The sequence below is a fragment of the Hemiscyllium ocellatum genome, chromosome 2, assembly GCF_020745735.1.
Source record: "Hemiscyllium ocellatum isolate sHemOce1 chromosome 2, sHemOce1.pat.X.cur, whole genome shotgun sequence".
Taxonomy (NCBI): Eukaryota; Metazoa; Chordata; class Chondrichthyes; order Orectolobiformes; family Hemiscylliidae; genus Hemiscyllium; species Hemiscyllium ocellatum.
Genome location: NC_083402.1, coordinates 140,363,420 through 140,383,026, shown reverse-complemented (window position 1 = coordinate 140,383,026; position 19,607 = coordinate 140,363,420). Strand labels below are relative to the sequence as shown.

Below are 19,607 nucleotides of genomic sequence, written 5' to 3'. Positions count from 1 at the left end.
CAATCTTAGCAGATCTAACAGTGCAGTACCACAACTCAGACAGCAGCTTTTACATATTTGTATCTGAACTCCTTTTTGCTTATTAACAAAAGTTTCTATCTAATATATTTTTGGCAGTCTGAAAAAATCACAACACTGGAGAAACTCAGCAGGTGTGGCAACATCTGTGGAGATTTAAACAAAGTTAATGTTTTGAGTTTGATAAGACTTTTCTTCAGAAAGACAAGTGTAATTTGCCTCACTGTTCTTTCAATAGCAAATTTTGTTCTAGATAATATAGTGTTTGTTGGATCTTACTGTATATATATTGTTCCTACCTTACGACAGTGACTATGCTTTGAAATTCAAGTATTAACTGTGGAATGGTTTTGGACATCCTGAGGCTGTAAGTCCAAGTTCTGTTTGCCATTTAAGGAATGTACCATAAATAGAGATAACCATAAAAAGAGTATAATTTGAAGAGAAATACCCAAAGTGACAATACACAATAATGTTCTTCAGTAATTTCATTAAAGCTAAGTTTTAATGAACCTGTATCCTGTTCATTAAGTACTGGGAGGTGATGGCCTAGCCATGTTATCACAAAACTATTAATCCAGAGACCCAGGCAATGTTCTGGGGAGCTGGGTTCCAATTCCAATATGGTAGATCATGGGGTTTGAATTCAATAAAATGTGGGACCAAAGTCCAATGATGATCATGAAACTGTTGTTGATTGCCAGGAAAACAAAAACATCTGGCTTACTAATGCCCTTTAGGGAAGGAAACCACTATCCTTACCCAGACCCACAGCAATGTGGTTGACTCTCAACTGACCTCTGGGCAATTGGGGATGGGCAGTAAGTGCTGGTCTTGCCAGTAATGCTCACATCCTTTAATTAATAAGATGGGCTGTGTTAGCCACAGCTGTTGCTGAATATGTTATGGCGGTTGGTGAATAATATTGCATTTTTGTCACCATGGAAATAGATTGAAGTCTTAAGATTTGTGTCTGTTGAAGACAGGTAGAACCATCTTCAATTAAGACATCGATATCCAAAACCCCAAGAGTGCAATATTGGATTCAAGATGTTAAAGTGGTGAACATGACTGGAGTCCTGGGTTAAACATCCCAAGATGTCTTTAACTTTGTCTGAAAATAATATCAAGCATTTGGTAAAAATAATACAATCTGAAACCAGACGCTCAGTGCCACATTTGCAGATTGAAGGTGGTGTCTCACAAAACTATCAAACAGTTTAAGTTTGGTCTTCCCTATATACAGTTGACTGCTTACTGAGTAGCAAATATAGTATGCTGTACTGAAAGAAGTGCACGAACTTGATTGAGTTTTTTGAAGAAGTAACAAAGAGGATTGATGAGGGCAGAGCATAGATGTGATCTATATGGACTTCAGTAAGGCGTTTGACAAGGTTCCCCATGGGAGACTGATTAGCAAGGTTAGATCTCATGGACTACAGGGAGAACTAGCCATTTGGATACAGAACTGGCTGAAAGGTAGAAGACAGAGGGTGGTGGTGAAGGGTTGTTTTTCAGACTGGAGGCCTGTAATCAGTGGAGTGCCACTAGGATTGGTGCTGTGTCCACTACTTTTTGACATTTACATAAATGATTTGGATGTGAGCATAAAAGGTACAGTTAGTAAGTTTGCAAATGACACCATAAATGGAGTTGTAGTGGACAGCAAAGAAGGTTACATCAGATTACAACAGGATCTTGATCAGATGGGCCAATGGGCTGAGGAGTGGCAGATGGAGTTTAATTCAGATAAATGCAAGGTGCTACATTTTGGGAAAGCAAATCTTAGCAGAACTTATACACTTAATAGTAAGGTCCTAGGGAGTGTTGCTGAACAAAGAGATCTTGGAGTGCAGGTTCATAGGTTGCAGGTTGAAAGTGGAGTCGCAGGTAGATAGGATAGTGAAGGTGGCGTTTGGTATGCTTTCCTTTATTGGTCAGAGTATTGAGTACAGGAGTTGGGAGGTCATGTTGCAGCTGTACAGGACATTGGTTAGGCCACTGTTGGAATATTGCATACAATTCTGGTCTCCTTCCTATCGGAAAGATGCTGTGAAACTTGAAAGGGTTCACAAAAGATTTACAAGGATGTTGTCAGGGTTGAAGGATGTGAGCTACAGGGAGAGGCTGGGGCTGTTTTCCCTGGAGCGTTGGGAGGTTGAGCTGTGACCTTATAGAGGTTTACAAAATCACAAGGGGCAAAGTCTTTTCCCTGGGGCAGGGAGTCCAGAACTAGAGGGCATAGATTTAGGGTGAGAGGGGAAAAATAAAAGAGACCCAAGGGGCAACCTTTTCACACAGAGGGTGGTATGTGTATGGAATGAGCTGCCAGAAGAAGTGGTGGAGGCTGGTACAATTGCAAGAGTTAAAAGGCATTTGGATGGGTAAATGAATAGGAAGGGTTTGAAGGGATATGGGCAGATGGGACTAGATTGGATTGGGATATCTGGTCGGCATGGACGGGTTGGACCGAAGGGTCTGTTTCCATGCTGCACATCTCTATGACTCTATGACAAAAAAAACTGTGGAGACACAGAGTCACTGAATATTCATGTTAAACAGGGGAATTATAAATTATCTGGGCTGGATGGGGATATGGAATTAGGAACACAAAAAAAAATCAGCCATGATCTTCTTGAATGACAGCCAAGGCTTGAAGGGCCAAATGGCCTTTTTCTGCTCCCAACTCAGGCATTCCTATGATGGTGAGGAGGGAGGAGGTGGAAGAAATTGTTTCACATTTCCTCTTAAGTGCCACGGTTAGACGGGGGGGATCTTGGGGATGGCCCTGGGTGCCAGGGATCTAACAGTCTCTCCTGAATGCTGAAATCAGAGAGGAGGGGAAACATGTATGTGGTGGTGGTATCGCACTGGATTAGGCAGGAATGCTAATGGATGATATATTGAATACAAGAAGCTGGTAGGATCTCTGGAAGAAGCAGGGCCAAGAGTGTGGTGCTGGAAAAGCACAGCAGGTCAGGCAGCTCCCAAGGAGCCGGACAATCGACATTTCAGGCATAAGTCCTTCATCAGGAATGCCTGAAAGTTCGATTCTCCTCCTACTCGGAATGTGCCTGACCTGCTGTGCTTTTCCAGCACCACACTCTCCACTCTGATCTCCAGCATCTGCAGTCCTCACTTTCTCCTCTGGAAGAAGCAGTAATGACCTCCAAACTCAAAGTCTCGTTACCTTGATCGGCCCAGTTTCCATTTTCTTTCCAAGATTCACAAACACAACCGCTCTGATGGAATTACCATTTCAGCCTGTTCCCACAGTACTGAACCAATTTGGTTTGTTTTAACTACCTTTTCTTCCTTGGTCCACTCTCCTCCCACCTATATCTATGATTCTTTCACGGCTTGCCATTGTTTTAACGATTTCCAGATTCCTGGTCCAAACCATCACCTCTTTGTTCCCAACAACCCCTTAGGGAAAATGGGGAGTTCTAACAAGAGAAGCTCAGTTTCTAACCGAGTCCCAGTGTCTTCCGCTGGGCTGCATTCATACAGACAATTACTGGAGTAGCTTTCCCCAATAAAACCTGCTGTACAAAGGGGAGCTCAAATGCAGATTACATCATCACTTTGCTGTCAGTGTGTAAACATGGCTTTATGCTCTTGGATATCCATCTCACCCTTACACCTTGACCTATGTGTCCTCAGCCTCCCGCAGTGCTCCAATGAAACTGAACAAACTCAAAGAATAGCATCTTCTCTTTTGATTAGCTACTTTATAGCCTTCTGAACTTGACAGTGAGTTCAACAATTTCACACTCTGACCCCTGTTGCCATCTGAGGTAGACAATCATATTAGATTAGATTACTTACAGGCCCCAACAAGTCCACACCGACCCGCCGAAGCGCAACCCACCCATACCCCTACATTTACCCCTTACCTAACACTACGGGCAATTTAGCATGGCCAATACACCTGACCCGCACATCTTTGGACTGTGGGAGGAAACCGGAGCACCCGGAGGAAACCCACGCAGACACGGGGAGAACGCGCAAACTCCACACAGTCAGTCGCCTGTCAGCCATGGTCATATTGAATGATGGAGCAGGCTCAAAGAACAAAGGGCCTACTCCTGCTCCTAGTTTCTAGGTCTATGTTTCTTTTTCTTTGTAGGTTTCTGATCCACTTTGATGTTTTTCATCTCAGCTGGCAGCTGTTCATTTTTCTGCCATCACACTTCAAGATAGCTCTTGATTCTCTGTCTCATTATTGTTTCTTTTGACCTTGCACCATCGATCCTTTTGTCATTCCATCCTTGTATCTTTTACCCCAGCACTGACTTTACCTTTTTGCTCCATTTTTCTACCAGACCCCCATCACGTTTACCTTGCTGAATTTCTCCAATTTTAAAGAAAAGGTCATTGACCTGAAATATGCAAACTACTTTTCTCTCTTCATAGATGCTGTCAGCTCTGCTGAGTAATTCTAGTGGTTTTTGCTATTATTTTAAATTCCCACCAGGCTCAGAACTTTGACATCTGCAACATGCCCCCTTGTAGGCAAAGTGCCACTCAGATGCCCCACTACCCTCCCATGTGGTGCTTGTCAATGACTAAGAGCTAACACCATAACATCAGTCATTGTGACATCCACAGAGAAGTCAGAAACTTGAAACAAAACATTTTGTATCTTCACTTCCTTTCCTACTGAACAGTGGTACATAACCTCCCAATGTCACAGTATTACTATGCTTCCTAAGCACAGTAGGTCATTAGTGACTGCCATGTACCCAATCTAAAGTTCATCCCAGTTCCTATTAACATTTACCATGCTTGCCCAAAAAAGTCTGCAGAACATATGGGTCTGACAAAGCTTTCAAATGTAATTTGCCACCTGAATATATGCCCTCCCTAAGTATTGATGTGCTCACGACAGGATGCATAAGCTGAGAGACTGCAGACAATTCGAGAATGACCGCAGTTGGAGATAGAACCCAGGACCACAGAGCTCTTTCAACCTGATCTTACCCATCAGAGCCGAAATGTGGCATCACAGCAAAATGGGGATGTAATTAGTAGGTATTTCTTCCATGTCTCTTTTAATTGGTCAAGTGGTTGTAATAAAGAGGTATTATTATAGCTGAAGATACAGTTGGGAAATTCATTTGATATATTTAACATCCAAATAAATTAATGAACTAGGATAGCGATGGCTGGGCAGGTGATGTGTTGCAGCGGTATTTTGTGGGATCTAGTGGACACCAGGGTGACCTACAGTGACCGTAACCTGTAGTAAGTTCTGCAGAATACTGAGGAAGTCTCACTGGACCTGAAACATTAACTCTGATTTCTCTCCATAGATGTTTCCAGACCTGCTAAGCTTTTCCAGCTGTTTCTGTTTTTGTCGCTGCAGTTATTATTGGCTGTTTGAGGGATCTTGGCTCAACATGAGCCATGGGTAATGTGACATAAAAGGGAGGTGGAAAAGGTGCCTGGATACTGTTTGAGGAACCAGTCACACATCTTAAATGAATTCAAATGCAATTTGGTCCATAGTTAGGGACAGGAGGGTGTGACTGCAAGTGAGGCAGGTGTTGAATATATAATTTAGCTTTGAAGCATAGCCACTGCCCATGTCCAATATGTACAAGGTTATTGCTCCCACAGCACAGACTGATAGAGATAAATGATCTGACCACAGTAGTGTGGTTCAGAGCAGCCTGAGAGTGTGGGGGAAAAAAAGAACTGTAGTAGTAATAGGTCTCGCATAAATAGGGGAATAAATACTGATGTCTGCAGCTAAGACAGAATGTCCTGATGACTGTGTTGCCTACTTGGTGCCAAGGTTCAGGACACCTCTCCAAAGCTGAAGAGAGTGAGAGGAAAAGATAAAGTTACCATGATCCACCTACGCACCAATGACATAGGAAGGACTAGGAAAGAGATTCTGCTGAGGAATTACAAGCAACTTTGTGGTTAAATTGAAAAGCAAAACCACAGAAAGGTACTAATCTCAGGATTACTAATTACCTGAGCCACATGCAAATTGGTAAAGGATAAATAAAATTGGTGAGGTATATGCATGGCTCAAAAATTGGCATGGGAGAAGTAGGTTCTGATTCATGGGGCACTGGCACTAGTACTGGGGAAAGACAACAATCCTCCATTGGGGCCAGCTTGTATATTGGAACCAGCGACCTAGCAAGTCATATAACTGTAGTTATAAGTAAATCTCTAAACTATTTGGGTTCAATCAAAAGTAAAAAAAAATCGAGAGGAAACAATAGAGATCAGAGCAGAGATGGTGAAGGAGTGAACGATAAGGTCTGACAGAAAGATGAGAAAAATCGACAGAATATTGCAGCAGTCATGCAGCGTAAGTAATAATGGTAACAAGTCAAAGCTTAAAACTCTATCAAAATGCATGCAGCATTTATAAGAAGAAGGATGAGTTGCAATCATAAATAGAAATAAACAAAAATGACTTGATAGCTATTACAGAGAGCTGGTGGCAGTGTGTTCAGAACTGGAAACTCAATATTCAAGAGTTTTTGATGCTCTTGAAAACAGGTAAAAGGATAAAGGATGTGGGGATAGCATTTTTAATAAAAGAAGATGCAGTGGTAGTTGGGTGTAATAGATGGTGATATGGTATCAGTTTGGGTGGAAATAGCAATAGTAAGGGAAAGGAGTGGGAGTCATCAATAGGCCCACAAAGAGTTACCTGACTGCAAGACAAAGCAAAAATACATTGGTAAACAGTGGAGGTGTGTAATAAGCACACTTTTCACGGGTGGTTTTAATCTGCTATAGACCGGACAAGTCAGACGGACAAGAGTAACATGGAAGGCAAATTTGTGCGGTGAGTTAGGAATTGTCCATTGAACCAATACATTGCAGGGCCTACCCAGGAAGAGGCTATTTTAGATCTAGTAAAGAGGAGATCTCGCAGTTAAGGATTTTTTCAGGAGTAGAGATCAAAATATGGCAGAATATTAAATTCAGTTTAAGGGAGAGTAATTTGAGCTTCAAACCAGCATCCTCAATTTAAATAAGGCCAATTACAGAGGCATGGAGGAAGTGCTGTATAAAGCATGCTGGGAAAACAGAATAAAAGGAAGATCAGCGGTGAGCAATGGCAAATATTTAAGATGATATTTCATAACATTCAGGAAAAAATTATTCTGGTCAAAAAGAAAGATTCCATAAGAAGGATAAATTACCTATGGTTAACAAAGCAGGTTAAGGAAAGTATCCGGTTAAAAACTAAAGCACACAAAGTGGCGAAAAACAAGTGGTAGGCCAGCAGATTAGGAGCTCTTTTAAGAACGAGCAGTGGATGACCAAAAGGTTGATAAAGAGAAAGTTAACTATGAAAGTAAATTGTCAAAAAAGTAAAATACAAATGGCAATAGCTCCTATAGGGATATTAAAAAAGAGTGTAGCTAAATTAACTGGAATCTTTGGAGAATGCAAATGGGGCATTAATATTAGGACAGAGAATGGCAGGTAATTTAAACCAATAGCTCCATCATCACAGTAGAGGAAACTATAAATATCCAAAAGATAACAGATAAGCAAGGTGCTAATGGGGGGAAAGATCATGCAACAATTTCTACTAAAAGAGTCAAAGTAATTGACAAATGAAAGCAGACAGGTCACCAGGACCTAGTGGCCTGCATCAAAAGAAGTAGTTGCAGCGATCATAGAGGTATTAATCAAAAAGTTTCCAGAACTCACAGAATTCCAGGAGGATTCCAGAGTTTTGGAAGACTCCTAATGTGATGTGGCTGTTCAAACAGAGAGAGAGAGAGAGAGAGAGAGAGAGAGAGAGAGAGAGAGAGGAAGAGAAAACAGATAACAGATAACTAAAAGCCCGATAGCCTACCATCTGGCACTGAGGAAATTGCCAGAGTCCTCATTTGGTAGATGGCAGGTAAATGGGATTAATGTAATTTGGTGTTTGTTAGTCAGCTTTGACATGGTTGGCTGAAGGGCCTGTTTCTATGCTGGATGGCTCTGACAGAACAGGCCACAGCCTGTTAGCCAGAAAAAACACGGAGGGCACTCATCCTTCCCCCTCTATAACTCCTGCTGCAATCGCCAAACTACTCCTGATCAATTAACGACCTTTCTCTCCCCTACCTTACTTCTCAAAATCACAGCTGACGCACTCACACGCAACACTTCCTCAGGCTGTGACATTCGAGGGCCGCAGACTATCCCTAAGGACTGTTCCTCATTGCCAGCCTGACAATTTGGCTGACTGTGACTTTGGAAAAAGAATGCAAAAAAAAGAAAGAGAGACTTTTCTTTCACTTTATCACTGTTAGGCCTTGAATGTCTGACAAGCAAGGTATTACATCATAGGCAGTGGAGATGCCGAGAGAAGTGAGTGGCACAGTCACTTAGTAGTTAGCACTGCTGCCTCACAGCATCAGAAACCTGGGTTTGATTCCACCCTTGGGCAACTGTCTGTGTGGAGTTGGCACATTCTGTGTGGGTTTCCTCTGAGTGCTCCAGTTTCCTCCCATAGTCCAAAAATGTCAGGTTAGGTGGATTGGCCATGGAAAAGACAGGGTTACAGAGATAGGGTAGTGAGGTGGGTCTGAGTGAGATGCTCTTCAGAGGGTCGGTGTGTGGACTCAATAGGCTAAATGGCCTGCTTCCACATTGTTGGGATTATATGAAGTGATGGTGGGACACAGCTGGGTGTTGCAGCTGTGGAGCACAACAGTGCGTTTTTGGATGATAACATCAAGCAGTAGGATGCAACTGAGGAGGAGGAAGGAGGAGGGATTAATTCGTGGGAATCTGTGAAGTAATGGTGCAGGAATGGAAAGAGAACCATAGCTGTGATGGTGCAAAGAAGAAACAAATCAGGTGACATCAAAAACAACCCTGTTGGGTCTTCAAGTATGTAATACTAAGTGGGGAGAATGGGTTGAAATAAAGGAAATTAGTGCAAATTGGACAGAAAAATATCTAAATATGCTTCAGTGCAATTGAAAACAACAGATCAAAATTTTTGGTGGTCCTAAATATCCACTCCATGGATGAACAGTCTGATTGTGAAAGACACACATTTGCAAGCACAAGTTAAAAACACTAGCAGGTGTATGTTTTTTGTGAGGCAGGTATAGGTTACAGAGGTCGTTGAATAAATCCAACAGCATTTATGCTAAAATTGATCAGTTAGAATGGAAGGCAGTAACATATCCATCATTCTCACAGCATCTCAGGAACACTGAGGAATAGTTTCATTTGCCAAGTCACCTCGAGAGAACCTAATCGCCGGAAATGCCCTAATTATTTAACAATTGTGGAGCAAACAATCATATACTGACCCCATATCCCAGTAAAAAATAAATGCTTAACTAGCTGGGTGTATTAGAATAGGGATTCTGTCAGCTCGAGTTAAATTCTGCAGTATACACAGATCGGTGTCAAAAAGGAGATAGGAACAATGCATCAAAAGAAATTTATCTTGATCTACGTCAAGTTAAAAGTAATGAGCTAAAATGGCACAGGAGTTATCACATTCAAAGAGCATGAAATTGGATCATTTTTCTTCATTAGATTTTGTTACTTGTATTTAGTGTTCTTTTAAAGTATCAATTTGAACTCTTCCCCTTCATTCGCTTCCACTTTGTTTTAAACATTTTATTTGAATTTTCAGTCCTACCAACATTTGCACTGCACATATTCCCTCAACACTCAAAATAAACACACCTCACCAGTGCTAAGTGATGAAACAACTCACTGAAAGACACTCTGAAATGGTCAACAGTGTTCAATTATCATTGTGTGGAAAGCTATACATTACCTGTCACAGCAGTTAATGCTATAAAGAAAAGGAAACAACTGGACACACTATCAATTGTATTTGAAATAGAAATGTAATTGGTTACATGCCCCTCAGTCTTCACACACCTGGGATTTAAACCAACTTTAGTAAAATAGAGGATTGCTCAGCCAAAAGTGCTCCATCCCAAGGACAACTCTGTCCCAATATAGGTGCTCAATGACCTTCATCCATGTTGTCTGTGTGTAGATTCTTGACTCGGTACTCCCAGTTTTACACCCTTGTCCCATCACCAATTTTCTATCGCAGAGAGTTTGACAGATGGATTCTGATGGAAGCATGGATGTCACATTGTTTACGGTGGGGACATGGGGACCACTGATACTGTTCTCTCAGTCTTCATGGACTGATGGTCAGATTTCAGTAAAACCCCCACTGACTGGAAACACCCTGGAGCTGCAGCTATTCTCTGGACATTCAAGTCCTCTCTGAACTCAACCCTCGCACTTGGAGCTATGACAGGTAATCTGAGTGACTATACACTCCTATTTACCCTTTTCCATCTTTTCTTTATGGAGAGATGGTGCAGTCTGTAATTGATAGCTCTTTAACAAACACCACTTAAATGACCAAAAATGGAAGTATTAAATCAGCATGAATTGATCCTCAATCAATAGATATACAAGTCTAGAACCAAGAAACAATGTTCAGTAACTGATATGGCACCAAATTTGGTGAGGTGGGAATGGTGAGGAAGGCAGAAAAATAAAGAATGCAACGTTAGTGACATGTGAAAAAGGGTTTTTTGTAAAGAAAACTGTTATTAGCAAAATCAAGGGATTGTCAGATCCAGCCATAACCACAATTAACAGACACAGAAAAGAAAAAAAAACATATAATTTTAGGTAAAACATAAATAAGATGCAATGATAGGTAGGGAATGATATACAAATTGTGGCATAACACATCACTTGCTTCATGTGCTATATCTGCACATACCTTGACTCCATTTACCGTACTATGTCATTAACCTACTCAGATCACATCTTATTAAATCGTATCTAGCCATCACACTACACTATTTAAAATAAATTCTGTCTTCATATTTAATGAAATACTTGATCAACACATTCCCAGCCACAAAGCAATATAGAAAACTGGGGATTAATAAAAAAATTGATTATAAATCTAGAGCTGTGCTATGAAGTTTTGTTTTCTATATTCTTCATTTTAACCTGCATTTATTGCTCTTCCCTAATTACCCTTACCTAGTGGCTTGCTAGGCAATTTCCTTGGGTAATTGCGAATCAGTTACTCAGTGGATCTGGAGTCATATGTATGCCACACCAGGTAAAGATGGCCAATTTTCTTTCCTAGAGGACATTAGTTAACCAGATGGATTTTTACAACAATCATTTGGGACTACCTTAACATTCCAGACTTGTTAACTGAATCCAAATTCCACTAGCCAACGTGGTGGGTATTTGAACCCAAGCCACCAGAGCAATAGCCCAGGACTCTGGAATACTAGAAGAAAGTGAGGACTGCAGATGCTGGAGATCCGAATCGAAAAATATGGCGCTGGAAAAGCACAGCAAGTCAGGCAGCATCTGAAGAGCAGGAGAATCGACATTTTGGGCATAAACCCTTTCTCATTCCTGATGAAGGCCTTATGCCTGAAACATTTATTCTCCTGCTTCTTGGATGCTGCCTGACCCGCTGTGCTTTTCCTGCTCCACACTCTTCAAGTCTGGAATACTATCCACTGACATTACCACTATGTCACCACGAGGGTATTGAATGCCAAGTGTGATCTCCTATTTTCAGTCAGCTCACTGGTGGAACTGAAGGAACCAACGTCGGAGAAACCTTTTGAACCTCCTCATGAGCAGATCCAAAACAACAATGATAAAGTAGGTCTCAAGATTTTTGAGATTTAGAGGTGGAATTAAAAGTAACTAACTTAAATATAGTTGATTAGGCACCCTCTTCATTGGCCTGAAGGAGAGGGTCATCCTTCATCTTCCCCATAATGACAAATCATCATATGGCCATCAAAAATGGCTACACAAATATTCATGGAGCTTTTATTGCACAAACAGATTTATCAAACACCATAGTCTGAAGATGCACTTACTTAATAATCCAGCATTGGGAAATCTCCAGGAGTCATTATAAGTCGTGTACTGCGGATGGGAATATGGACTCCCAGAAAAATCACCTCCTAAAAAAAAAGAAAGTGAAACGTTAGAAAGATCCTCAAATTAATTAATCTAGGTTGTCCTACAACTGAAAAAAACTATGAAGTCATAGGTCAACATTATGAATCAAACAATTATAACTTGCATGTAGTCACACTTTGCACTTCACTTCTTGTGAAACTCAAACCTTCACTAATTTAACTGTATCATATGTAACATCTTGTACTTGTTGGTACAAGGAACATGCTGTAAAATAAATTGAGATTTAATAACAAGATCAACTAACCAAGTACACTAATTAATTGAAGTTTTCTGGCAATGTGGCAGTTTTTTTTAAAACCAGGTTTCTATCTCTCTGCGTCTTAGCTGCTCTCTTCAATCATTAGTGCTTTCTCCCCCACACAGGTAGGATGTTAAATATCAAGAACTGAGGTCACGTGATGATTATCACCAGCTTTATTTTGAGAGTTCTGGACATTAACCCAATGCAAATGGCCTTCTCCTATGGTCCACAAAATAATTAATACATTTTAGTACACATGTAATAAAAACGATAACTCGTCACACCAATAAAATCCATTCCTTGCTTAGCTAAGTGACTTCATTAAAGTATTTCTTGTTTTCACTCAGAATCTGACAGTCTGTTTCCTTTGCTTGCCAAACTTTGCCTCACACCTCAGTACTGACAGGAGTACCTCTGCCTTCTTCAGCCCTTAACTGAGGATGAGGTGAAGGCACTCTGCGTTGCTCTGCATATTAATCAGCAGGCGATGGGAGATTTAAAACTCATCAGCTGCACTCCTGCTCAAATGATTTGAAGCAAGCCGACACTTTGCGATGCGATTCCCTCCGTTCCCCCCTCCTTGCTCTCAGGGGGATGCGCCAGGGCCTGACAGGCTCAGACTTCCAATTCTCTTCTTTTTATGCCTCAGTGGTCAGGGTGTCAGGCTCCTGCAGTACAGACCAGCGGAGAGCTGCAAGAGTCACTGAGCACCATCAGCTCAATGACAGAATCGCTCACTTCATCCAGAAATATTCTGCATATCGAGCAGGAGCCAGGCTGTGCTGGAGATGTGGCAGGAGCTGAGTAAAACTAGAGCAGATCAATGCACATCTAAACAGCCTGCTAGCCCCTTTATGGAAATACTACCGTCCATCAGTGGTAATTCTTGACAGCTGAACTGTTCAATCATGAACGGTGATGAGGAGTCCCAGAGAGAGATAAAAACACCTTAATAAATATCAAAGATTAGAATTTTAAGGGGCACCAATTCTGCATCCCAGTCCACTACCTGCCTAACAACACAAAATGTTTAATGATTACTGATTAATTAGCCTCAAGTGAACTCTTTGTGTTTCAGCTGTAAAATCTTCCCAATGGGTATCAGAGGTGCTGCAGTTTGTAACTTAATAGCAGTCTGTATGGCTCTTTGGAAATAAAACTCTGGCTAATCACATCGAATGAACATGACAAATAATAAACAAAGATCCCAATTAACAGTGAAATGAAGGATCGGGTTTTTAAGGGGTCCAAAGGTCCTTAAGTTCCACAAATAAAGCCTCTGTGGTTGTGCACTCCAGATGAGATGTCTGTTCGGCCGAACAGCCCTACAAACACCATTCATTCTAGACACACACTAAAGGAATCAAATGGAAGACTAGCCCTAGGACGTCCACTTTAAATACTGCACATCCCTATCACCAAAATAACTGTAATGCACAAATTTATTTTTATATAAAGCTTTTAATATAGTAAAGCATCCAGTTTAAATACTGCACATCCCAATCATAGGAATATTCTCATACTCAATATGCAACTTGATAAACTATTAGAAAAGGCAATGTAAAACAGTGAAAAAGGTAGGTGAATAAGGAACACCATAGAGAATAGAGAGGAGCAGAGATGTTTAGAGATAAATTCCAGAGCTTAGGGACTCAGCAGCTAAAGGAACATCCATCAATGGTTCAATGATTAAAGGATAAAGATAGGGAGGGATGCAGAAACAAGGTTGAGAATTTTAAAATGGAGAGTGAACAGAACATGGTGCATATTAGGACCAGGACAACAGAATTCTGGATGACCTCAGGTCAAAGGAGGATTGAAGAAGGAGACCAGTGAGCACTGCTAGAAGTCTTAAAGTCTCAGAGTAAAAAAGCCTTGAATAAAGATTTCAGCAATTGACAAGCTGAGGTCAGGATGGAATTTGGGAATATTATGGAGGTGGAAAAATTGATTTTACGTATGATGTGGAGGTGTGGTTAGAAGCTCCACTCAAATTCCAAGCAGACTTAGATTTGAATCTAACCTGCTCAGGTACTTACACTCTCTCCCCTTTAATTCCCCTTCCCACTCCGCCAAGGACATGCAGGTCCTTGGCCTCCTCCATCGCCAGACCATGGCAACACGACACCTGGAGGAAGAGCACCTCATCTTCCGCTTAGGAATTCTCCAACCACAAGGGATGAATGCAGATTTCTCCACCTTTCTCATTTCCCCTCCCCCCACCTTATCTCAGTCCCAACCCTCGGACTCAGCACCGCCTTCTTGACCTGCAAACTTCTTCCCGACCTCTCCACTCCCAACCCCTCTCCGACCTATCACCCTCACTTTAACCTCCTTCCACCTATTGCATTCCCAACACCCCTCCCCCAAGTCCCTCCTCCCTACCTTTTATCTTAGCCTGCTTGGCACACTCTCCTCATTCCTGAAGAAGGGCTTATGCCCGAAACATTGATTCTCCTGCTCCTTTGATGCTGCCTGACCTGCTGGCTTTTCTAGCAATACATTTTTCAGCTCTGATCCCCAGCATCTGCAGTCCTCACTTTCTCCTACCTACACCCTCTCCAAGTTTTACTCTCCACTGAAGATTATGACAAATAACATAAAATCAGGGCTATACTAATTAATTCTGAAAATCTACACCAATAGTCAAAAATACTGGAGTCATTCACAAGTAGCAAAGATCGACAAAGGCAAAAGAGAGGCCCATGTTTCCTCTGTAACCTTCATCAGAAAAAGGCCTTCAGTTTTGTTAACAAGGATCAGAACACACTCTCTGCATGAATACTGACAGGCCAGAACCAACCTTTTATTTTAGTTGATGTCATCTCTGCACAGAAGCAGCTTCTGATTTTGAATTCTGAAATTACCATTATGGGTTTCAGGTTAGTCCATATTATTATTCCAAATAGGATCTGATTACTTCCTATTTGATTAGTTCATGTGTTCAGCGGGTTGTTAGTCACATTTCTGCTTTTGTTGTAAGTGGGCTTTTTAGTATCTGGATCAAGCCCTGGTGTTCTGTTTCTCCCTCCATTATGGTGGTATAATGTGGCAACTTTAAACTTTTCACTGTGCTCATTTGACTACATGTGACAACAAAGCTGATTCTACGCTACTCTATATCAGCTGTGGTTCAATGGCAGCACTCTTATCTCAGACACCAAAGAGCTTTGGTTTAAAAGTCCCTTACCATTATTTGACCAAATGCTGAGGGACATGCAGTGCTGTCTCAGAACGAGGTATGAAACTGAGTCCCTAAATGAAAAATACCCTATCACACTATCTGAAGAGGAATAGATGGTCCTAAGGCAGCATTTCATTTTCAACCAACACAAACAAAAGAAAACAACATTATCATTCATTTCATAGCACTTTGCTGAACATAAATTGGTTATTGCATTTGCCTATTTAATAATAGTGACTATATTTCAAAATAAGTCTTTTGGTTATGCGATGTTTCGGGATGCCTGAGAATACAATAAGATACCACAACAACTTTGTTTTAAAACAGCACTTTTGAACTGGTACTGTCAATAAACCAGCAAATATTATATACCTCAAATACTGCAAAGTTTACTATATTATCGTAACATCTGAATAGTCAGTTGAGGGTGCGACTGAGATGGTCCTATGTTGCTAAGTTTTATCTAAGGCAGCGTTGTATAATTATTCAAGTGATTTATGCTTTAAATAAGGCATAACAGTGGTCTGTATACCCTCTGCATTATGTTTTTATTACTTTACTTGTGTTTTCATATTGATTATGTGAATCTCTTGATCAAACAGAATATTTTATCAACAGACACATTCCTGATCCCATGGGTGCTAGTTAATAAAAGGTTTGCTGTATATAAATACTTGTTTTTTTTTACTTCTCTGCTTTATTGCTGTTACCTTGGATTCTTTCTACCACTACCTACGTCAATACCCAAAGGCACTTCACCAAATAGACCTTATCCATACCAGGTGCCAGACTAACCTTTGATATACCATCATTGCTCAACCTAAGCCTTTTTATCAGAGGAGAATGCCAGCCATCATCAACCCCCATGCCCATCGCCACTGAAATAGGGACATCCATATTATATTACACCTGCATTGTATCTACGATTCACTTGGTGGGGGGTGGGGGGGGGAAGCAAATTAAGGTTTACAAACTCATGAAGTGGAGAGGCAAAACTATGAGGATTGTTCCTACTGGTTGACAAGTTAATAATAGGTACACAAATAATAAGAATTAAGACTGGAAAGAGAGATTGGGAGGTCTGACATATATTTATCACACAAGAAATTATTAGAACATAAAATGGTTTAACCCAAGGACTTAATGAGACAGAGACTCTAACATAATTTAGAATGCAATAGGAAATGTGTTTGCAATTGAAGACTATGCAAGGATATGGTGAAAGGACAGTGATATATGATTGAAGGAGAGAGCTTCAGTTAAGGAGATCTCACTGTAACAGGCATAAGTTGAATGGTCTTCTGTGTTACAATTTCCAGAGGACCAGTTCCACAATCTCAACATCTCAACAGGAGGCGAAGTGCCACAGAAACACAACTGGGAGGACTCGGATACGTATCTTACAGCATAATCTCCATTATGCACTACTCCTTTAGGATGTAGCTCCCTCCTGGGAGTTTGGAATCATAGTTTTTGATGCTGATTGTCTGCACCATAACCTCATACAGTATGAAACCTTTCCTGAATTTAAAAACAATTGAGAATTTGTGTTTTCAGCAGAACCTCACTGTGATTATGAGATGATGCCTATTTCATTCACCTTCCTTTTTAATTGAAAGTTTGGGGCTCATCTCATTAATGGACATGGAGGTATTCTCTTCAGCCTATGCCAGCTCCATGCATTCAAGTCTGGTACAGTTTCATTAAAAATCTATAAATCTCCCCAGCCTTGTCCCAGCACATGTTTCTGTTCATGTCCCAGAGGAGCCCCTCTGTCTGATACAAATGCAAGGATTTTCCATTTCCTGGCCTGGCCATTCTGGAGCCCCTCTGAATGAGATTGCCAAATTATGGTCATTAGTAGCTGCTATCTGCTATGGGACTATTAGAAACTGGATTGACATTGTCCAACTCACAGCCAGCAGAGTGGGGAGACTTTCATCTCGTCAATCTCTGCTGGATTTGAGCCTAGTTGAAAGACCATTGTTTATCCCACTGGATTGTAACTCCCATTTATCATTGTGTCTTTTATTGAATTGTGGTTACATTTACAGAAGCTTCCTGATTTCCCTCTGAAGTAAATAGCATTTTAATCAGTTACAAAGCCTAGTGAGCTTAAAATCAAACATTTAAGGAAGTATCACGATGACCAGTATGATATCTGCAGAGAGTTGAAAGATGAGTCACAAGCATATATCATTTGGTAACATACGATTATTAACATCTTTACGCCAGATCCACAAACAAAATATAGAACAACAAGTGGGATAATCCGTTACCCAAGAGATAGGAGATGGGACAACCCACGGGTGAATTCCAAAGATTCCTGGTGGGAATACGTTGACAATCTCCCACTGCACATCCTGAATATAGTACAGTCATAGGACACAGCATACATTTTAAAATATCAGGATCATAGGTCCACAGGGGCAGAATATGGTTGAAATTAACATAAAGACTGTAGGCAATAGAATCAGTACAAGTGAGTCTGTATGAAACAGATCAAATAAAGAGCAGAGCATCACCATGATACCTAGTAGGATTAAACTCTCAGGAGGAGAAAATAAAATAAACCTCAATTTAATTTAATTTAACTTAATTTCTTATTTTAACAATTTTGCTTTCCATATGAATTAATTAAAACCTGCCTGAATTTGCATTTAAAAAATTTAAAATGAAAAATGCAATAAAAAATTCTAATTTGCTTCAGACAGAATAGATTAGAAACAGGAATTAACTGAGTAAGTGAATATCTGTATATAGTCCATGCTTTATCATAATAGCAGTGAAAACCATTTAGTTTAACAGCATTAACAGTAATTAGCAGGAATAGTTTTTTTTTACAAGAAGGAAATAAAATGCAGCCTTAAAGAAATGAAATAACACAAATGCATTTGGACTTGGCTTTGCTAACATAGTCATCCTCTCAATTCTGAGTCAAGGAGTTATAGCTTCAAGTTAGTGTCTAGCAACTGAGCCCATAATCTAAGCAGATACTTCAGTGCATTACCAAAGGAATTCTGCACCTTGATTGTTCCAGAGTTTGACTGTCTGCCCAGGTAAAGGTTCCATGACACAATTTGAAGAAGTTTACTTGTGTCCTCACTGATATTTGTCATTTAAAAACACTGCTAAAACAGATTTATCTTATCATCCTCGTATTGCTGATGGAGCTTTGTGTCGATTGGCTGGAGTGTTTCTCACTTCATAGGGATGACAATATTTCAAACATATAGTACATCATTTACAGCAAAATGCTTTGGATATTCTGATGACATGAAAGGTTAAGCATAAATTCAATTATTTCTTTCAGTTAGCTGGTGATATTCCAATCTTTTTCAAATGAATGGGATAGTGAGAGAGGTTGAAAGGAGAATCCCAAGTGCACATATGGAAATCACTAGCCAAGGCAACAAGTCAGCATTGGAATCTGCATCAGTAATTACACTGTCTTTCAATCACATACTGACATACTGCAGCCTCTCTGCTGGTACAAAACTACAAAATATTCTGAAATACAATTCTAAGCAGGTCAACTCCACAAGTTCACAGTGGGTCCTATAGTTTGACAGTCTTCTGTTACTTTCCAAGAATAGAAATAATTTAAGCCCAGGGTCTTGTGCAGCTCAGTGAACAGTACCCTGTGCAGGGAGTTTGAGGTGCATGTGCATTGCACTCTATTTTCTGAACTAAATTGTTTTTCAGTACTTGAATGTACTTTATTTTAAAAAATGAATAAAATGGTGATTGACCAAATTATTTTCCATTAAAAAATCAATTAAGATCACTGATTTTAATCAGTAGCATTGGAAAATAATTGGTTATTTCTTATTGCTGAATCTCTAACTGGAATATTGGGATTCAAGCAAATGAATACTTTTGTACCACTGTTTAAAGAATAATGAAGGCACGAATATTCATGCAAAACTCCCTATCGTAACATTTTATGGGCTGTATTATTTTAGGACGATCATCAGGGAGCTCCCTAAACCTTTTCTGCAGCAGGAACCTATAGCTGGGTTTAAACAAGATGCCTGCAGTATCTCAGATAGCAGTACTGAGGTTTGCTGCGCAATTGTATTTTATTTTAAAATAATATTCCAGTAATGGCTTGTCTTGTGAAAGAACAATACCAGTCACAGGTCGGGAGCGATGGAGACT

General features: G+C 40.4%; 1 protein-coding gene across 1 annotated transcript in view; it reads right to left on the bottom strand.

Moving 5' to 3' along the window:
* pax5 (paired box 5) overlaps positions 1-19,607 on the bottom strand; it is a 195,448-nt gene that overhangs the window by 1,792 nt on the left and 174,049 nt on the right. Inside the window, exon 9 of the mRNA XM_060846575.1 lies at positions 11,916-12,002. Coding sequence (XP_060702558.1) covers positions 11,916-12,002 — 87 coding nt within the window. The remainder of the gene's footprint in view (positions 1-11,915; positions 12,003-19,607) is intronic.